Source organism: Oncorhynchus mykiss, chromosome 2 (assembly GCF_057628025.1).
Source record: "Oncorhynchus mykiss isolate SJ-2025 chromosome 2, ASM5762802v1, whole genome shotgun sequence".
NCBI classification, from domain to species: domain Eukaryota; kingdom Metazoa; phylum Chordata; class Actinopteri; order Salmoniformes; family Salmonidae; genus Oncorhynchus; species Oncorhynchus mykiss.
The window spans coordinates 385,073-391,693 of NC_143023.1; the positions used below are offsets into that span (position 1 = coordinate 385,073).

General features: G+C 41.7%; 1 protein-coding gene across 3 annotated transcripts in view; it reads right to left on the reverse strand.

The window, feature by feature from the left end:
- The window catches only part of LOC110510416 (regulator of G protein signaling 22), an 83,728-nt gene extending 78,463 nt beyond the window's left edge, over positions 1 to 5,265 (reverse strand). For all 3 annotated transcript variants that reach the window (XM_090215706.1, XM_090215703.1, XM_090215710.1), the window contains exons 1-5: positions 5,114 to 5,265; positions 4,739 to 4,767; positions 4,445 to 4,507; positions 3,967 to 4,146; positions 3,522 to 3,607 (exon numbers count right to left, since the gene is read on the reverse strand). In XM_090215706.1, the coding sequence (XP_090071832.1) occupies positions 3,522 to 3,607; positions 3,967 to 4,146; positions 4,445 to 4,507; positions 4,739 to 4,767; positions 5,114 to 5,135 (380 nt within the window). In that variant the 5' untranslated portion in view covers positions 5,136 to 5,265. The remainder of the gene's footprint in view (positions 1 to 3,521; positions 3,608 to 3,966; positions 4,147 to 4,444; positions 4,508 to 4,738; positions 4,768 to 5,113) is intronic.
- Between the last annotated feature and the right edge of the window lie 1,356 nt (positions 5,266 to 6,621).

Below are 6,621 nucleotides of genomic sequence, written 5' to 3' on the forward strand. Positions count from 1 at the left end.
ATAGAATATAATGGAATGGAATAGAATGGAATGGAATAGAATGGAATATAATGGAATGGAATAGAATGGAATAGAATGGAATGGAATAGAATGGAATAGAATGGAATGGAATAGAATGGAATAGAATGGAATGGAATATAATGGAATGGAATAGAATGGAATAGAATGGAATGGAATGGAATAGAATGGAATGGAATAGAATGGAATAGAATATAATGGAATATAATGGAATGGAATAGAATGGAATATCATGGAATAGAATAGAATGGAATATAATGGAATAGAATAGAATGGAATGGAATAGAATGGAATATAATGGAATGGAATATAATGGAATAGAATGGAATATAATGGAATGGAATAGAATGGAATATAATGGAATATAATGGAATGGAATAGAATGGAATATAATGGAATAGAATGGAATGGAATATAATGGAATATAATGGAATGGAATATAATGGAATATCATGGAATAGAATAGAATGGAATATAATGGAATAGAATAGAATGGAATGGAATAGAATGGAATATAATGGAATGGAATATAATGGAATAGAATGGAATGGAATAGAATGGAATAGAATGGAATATAATGGAATATAATGGAATAGAATATAATGGAATGGAATAGAATGGAATAGAATGGAATATAATGGAATGGAATAGAATGGAATATAATGGAATATAATGGAATGGAATAGAATGGAATATAATGGAATGGAATATAATGGAATGGAACATAATGGAATATAATGGAATGGAATATAATGGAACATAATGGAATATAATGGAATATAATGGAATGGAATATAATGGAATATAATGGAATGGAATATAATGGAATATAATGGAACATAATGGAATATAATGGAATGGAATATAATGGAATATAATGGAATATAATGGAATGGAATAGAATGGAATAGAATGGAATATAATGGAATAGAATGGAATATAATGGAATGGAATATAATGGAATAGAATGGAATATAATGGAATGGAATATAATGGAATGGAATATAATGGAATATAATGGAATGGAACATAATGGAATAGAATGGAATATAATGGAATGGAATATAATGGAATAGAATGGAATATAATGGAATATAATGGAATGGAATAGAATGGAATAGAATGGAATATAATGGAATGGAATAGAATGAAATATAATGGAATATAATGGAATGGAATAGAATATAATGGAATATAATAGAATGGAATGGAATAGATTGGAATATAACGAAATGGAATGGAATATAATGGAATAGAAAATAATAGAATGGAATAGAATGGAATGGAATATAATGGAATAGAAAATAATAGAATGGAATATAATGGAATGGAATAGAATCTAATATAATGGAATGGATGGAATATAATAGAATATAATGGAATAGAATGGAATAGAATGGAATATAATGGAATGGAATAGAATGGAATAGAATGGAATGGAATGGAATATAATAGAATAGAATATAATGGAATGGAATATAATGGAATAGGATGGAATAGAATATAATGGAATGGAATAGGATGGAATAGAATAGAAGTAGACCTATAGGTTGGGTAGAAGTAGACCTATAGGTTGGGTAGAAGTACACCTATAGGTTGGGTCAGAAGTAGACCTATAGGTTGGGCCAGAAGTAGACCTATAGGTTGGGTAGAAGTAGACCTATAGGTTGGGTAGAAGTAGGGACAGGCAGGATCAGGATGAGGGCAGTGCTGACATCAAGACAAGGCAAGGGCTGATTTCAAGGTTTTACTGCTAACCTACAAAGCATTACATGGGCTTGCTCCTACCTATCTTTCCGATTTGGTCCTGCCGTACATACCTACACATCCGCTACGGTCACAAGACGCAGGCCTCCTAATTGTCCCTAGAATTTCTAAGCAAACAGCTGGAGGCAGGGCTTTCTCCCATAGAGCTCCATTTTTATGGAATGGCTGCCTACCCATGTGAGAGACGCAGACTCGGTCTCAACCTTTAAGTCTTTACTGAAGACTCATCTCTTCAGTGGGTCATATGATTGAGTGTAGTCTGGCCCAGGAGTGTGAAGGTGAGCAACGAACCGCCCTTGCTGTTTCTGCCTGGCCAGTTCCCCTCTTTCCACTGGGATTCTCTGCCTCTAACCCTATTACAGGGGCTGAGTCACTGGCTTACTGGGGCTCTTTCATGGGGGCCTTAGGAGGGGTGTGTCACTTGAGTGGGTTGAGTCACTTATGTGATCTTCTTGTTCAGGTTGGCGCCCCCTCGGGTTTGTGCCGTGGGGGAGATCTTCGTGGGCTCTACTCAGCCTTGTCTCAGTAAGTTGGTGGTTGAAGATATCCCTCTAGTGGTGTGGGGGCTGTGCTTTACCAGAGTGGGTGGGGTTATATCCTGCCTGTTTGGCCCTGCCCGGGGGTGTCCTCGGATGGGGCCACAGTGTCTCCTGACCCCTCCTGTCTCAGCCTCCAGTATTTATGCTGCAGTAGTTTATGTGTCGGGGGGCTAGGGTCAGTCTGTTATATCTGGAGTATTTCTCCTGTCTTATCCGGTGTCCTGTGTGAATTTAAGTATGCTCTAATTCTCTCTCTCTCCTTTTCTGTCTTTCTCTCTTGGAGGACCTGAGCCCTAGGACCATGCCTCAGGACTACCTGGCCTGATGACTCCTTGTTGTCCCCAGTCCACCTGGCCGTGCTGCTGCTCCAGTTTCAACTGTTCTGATTGCAGCTATGGACCTGTTCACCGGACGTGCTTCCTGTCCCGGTAGCGGTAGAGATACTCTGAATGATCGGCTATTAAAAGCCAACTGACATTTACTCCTGAGGTGCTGACCTGTTGCACCCTCGACAACCACTGTGATTATTATTATCTGACCCTGCTGGTCATCTATGAACCTTTGATCTCCACCCGGCACAGCGGTTGTCGAGGGTGCAACAGGGTGCAACAATCTCCACCCGGCACAGCGGTTGTCGAGGGTGCAACAATCTCCACCCGGCACAGCGGTTGTCGAGGGTGCAACAATCTCCACCCGGCACAGCGGTTGTCGAGGGTGCAACAATCTCCACCCGGCACAGCGGTTGTCGAGGGTGCAACAGGGTGCAACAATCTCCACCCGGCACAGCGGTTGTCGAGGGTGCAACAATCTCCACCCGGCACAGCGGTTGTCGAGGGTGCAACAATCTCCACCCGGCACAGCGGTTGTCGAGGGTGCAACAATCTCCACCCGGCACAGCGGTTGTCGAGGGTGCAACAGGGTGCAACAATCTCCACCCGGTTTCTTCCTAGGTTCTGGCCTTTCTAGGGAGTTTTTCCTAGCCACCGTGCTTCTACACCTGCATTCCTTGGTGTTTGGGGTTTTAGGCTGGGGTTTCTGTACAGCACTTTGTGACATCGGCTGATGTAAGAATGGCTTTATAAATCAATGTGATTGATGAAGTCAGGACAGACATGGATCAGGATAAAGGGCCGTGTTGATATCAAGACATGCATCAACAGGTGGTATGACCCCCAGTAATAAAACATGGGGGATTACCTGTACTCGAAGTAGCAGTCACTTTCAATAAACAAGGGTAGTCTTTCTTTTAGGATCCACTCCACTCCCTGTTCTCTGTCCAAGCACTGTTAAGACAATGATTATTATTCTAATTTAGATGATGTCAAACACACACACAGGTGTCTGATTTCATAAAACTCAATTTCATTAAATCAACCAACTAATCTGATGAGAAACTTGAAAATACTTGCATTTTTTAAAAACATTTTTAAAGCAATCCTCTATAGTTTGATTAAAACTTATGAGGGCAATGTAGTGGTTGGCAAATCAAAATCAAAGTTGATTTGTCAATTGAACAGAATACAATAGGTGTTAAAACAGTACAGTGAAATAATCACTTGAAAGCCCCCCCCCCCCCACCCCACAATGCAGTATTCTATATCAAGATGACATTCCATAAAGGAACAGGAGAATGTGAACTGACCAGAACAGTGTAGTGGTTGTCCACCACAGGTCTAGCAGTCAGCTCTGTTGGGTCCGTCAGAGGTTGTGATTTAAAGTACTGCAGGGCTGACCTGATCCTCCTAGACAGAGCCTCCGCTGCATCACTGACCACCTCAAACCCACCAGTCGCCTGGTTGTACTGTACACACTCAGGGAACGACTGGGTTGGAAGGAAACCGGGACATTTGGGACATTATTTTCTCAGAATCTGACAGAATAGATACAGAGAAAGAGTAGCCCATGTACTTAAATTATAATAATTAGTAAATTATCTTAAAATCTGATCAACCGTTTGAGGAAAGGTGAAATCAAGACAAATCCACAAGCATAATAACAATTTTCAACATCGTTGTGCTTTACAAAAGTTCTGGCATTCATCCCACGGTGAAAATAAACACTTTTGTTACTGAATAAAGTAAATAATATGGCAAAGTAGAAATGTGACCGGATGTGTTTACAGGTAGACTGAGGAAGCAGTTAAAGAAGTGCACCAGAACATCATCAGAAGCCAGACATTCCTCCTGTGGACATCGAACAGAAGACATCGGTTAATTCGTTTTCAATGTGTTGATATGGGGGGGGGGGGGGGGGGGGGGGCTACAGCATTCACTTTAAATCCCTTGCCAGAACCATAAAGTCATATTAAAAGTTGTTCAAATAACAGTACAGTAGTCCATAGTGTGACATGTTGAAACGTTTAGAAAAAGGTATTCGTTTTTTAAAATATATATTTTTATAAATAGGTTACTCACAAAATTATCGATGGTAAGGTAAGGTGGATCTATGGAAGAAAAATTAAAATAAAATTTAAGACAACTGATGCCACCTTCAGATAAACTCGGAAATCCCCGACTTCCAAAGCGTCCAAGACAACCGAAAACTCGGGAACCGAGCTCAAATCATGACGTCGGGGATCTTGAACTCAGAGCTCAAGAAAGAGGCCCGAGTTCCCGACTTGAAATTCCGAGTTGGATGACGGTTCAAAACGATTTTCCCCAGTCACAAAGCGCTCACCCCCAGTTCTTAGTTGTCTTGAACGCATTGAAAGTTCATAGTTGTTTTTAACGTTGAAAGTTCTCTCACCGCGGAGTTTTAATTCAGATTTTTCTTGAATTCCCGGAACTCACCTGTTGTAATCTTCCCCAACATTCTTCACTTTTATGTACTTCAGTTGTCCTTAGTTATAATTCACCCAGAAACCTCAGCCAGGGGGACCTTTACCTAACCCTGAACACCTCTGACCCGCCGTCACCAGACCGTTCAGTGTGTAATTACCGACAGAGGGGTTGCTATGGAAGTGAACTCAATCACATTGCAGAAGAGGGGAGCAGTAACTCGTGACGCTGAGGAAACAATAACTGGAGTGCTAGTTTATCCAGTTTTAAAACTACTAAATATATTGCATTTTATTCAGTCTTCTCATACTAAAGTAGAGATGATTAACCATAGCACGCTACTATGCACACCGACATGTATTCTATTTCAGAGAGGAAATAGACCGTAGTACTTTCTCAGTGCGTGCGACAGTCAAGTGAACGACAACCAGTAGAGGGCGCCATAACGACAAAAATAAATATTTCCACACAGCGGTGTTATACAAAACACATTGATTTGACAAAGTTTATTTACCGAATACAACAGGTGTAGCTTACTTACAGGCTCTAACCAATAGTGCAAACAAAAAAAAATATTAGGTAGGTAAAGAAATAAAACAATAGTAAAAAGACAGGCTATATACAGTAGAGAGGCTATATACAGTAGAGAGGCTGTATACAGACACCGGTTAGTCGGGCTGATTGGAGGTAGCATGTACATATATACAGTAGAGAGGCTCTATACAGACACCTGTTAGTTAAGCTGATTGAGGTAGTATGTAGATATGGTTAAAGTGACAGTGCATATATGATAAACAGAGTAGCAGCAGAGTAAAATAGGGGTTGGTGGGGGGGACCACACAATGCAAATAGTCCAGGTAGCCATTTGATTGGCTGTTCAGGAGTCTTATGTCTTGAGTGGTAAAAACTGTTGAGAAGCCTTTTTGTCCTGGACTTGGTACTCCGGTACCACATGCCTGCGGTAGTAGAGAGAACAGTCTATGACTGGGGTGGCTGGGGTCTTCGACAATTTGTAGGGCCTTCCTCTGACACCACCTGGTGTAGAGGTCCTTGATGGCAGCAAGCTTGGCCCCAGTGATGTACTGGGCCGTACACACTACCCTCTGAAGTGCCTTGCGGTTAGAGGCCGAGCAATTGCCGTACCAGGCAGTGATGCAACCGGTCAGGATGCTCTCGATGGTGCAGCTGTAGAACCTTTTCAGGATCTCAGGACCCATGTCAAATCTTTTTAGTTTCCTGAGGGGGAATAGGCTTTGTCGTGCCCTCTTCACGACTGTCTTACTGTGTTTGGACCATTCTAGTTTGTTGGTGATGTGGACACCTAGGAACTTGAAGCTCTCAACCTGCTCCACTGCAGCCCCGTCGATGAGAATGGGGGCGTGGCTCGGCCCTCCTTTTCCTGTAGTCCACAGTCATCTCCTTTGTCTTGATTACTTTGAGGGAGAGGTTGTTGTCCTGGCACCACATGGCCAGGTCTCTGACCTCGTCCCTATAGGTTGTCTCGTCGTTGTCGGTGATCA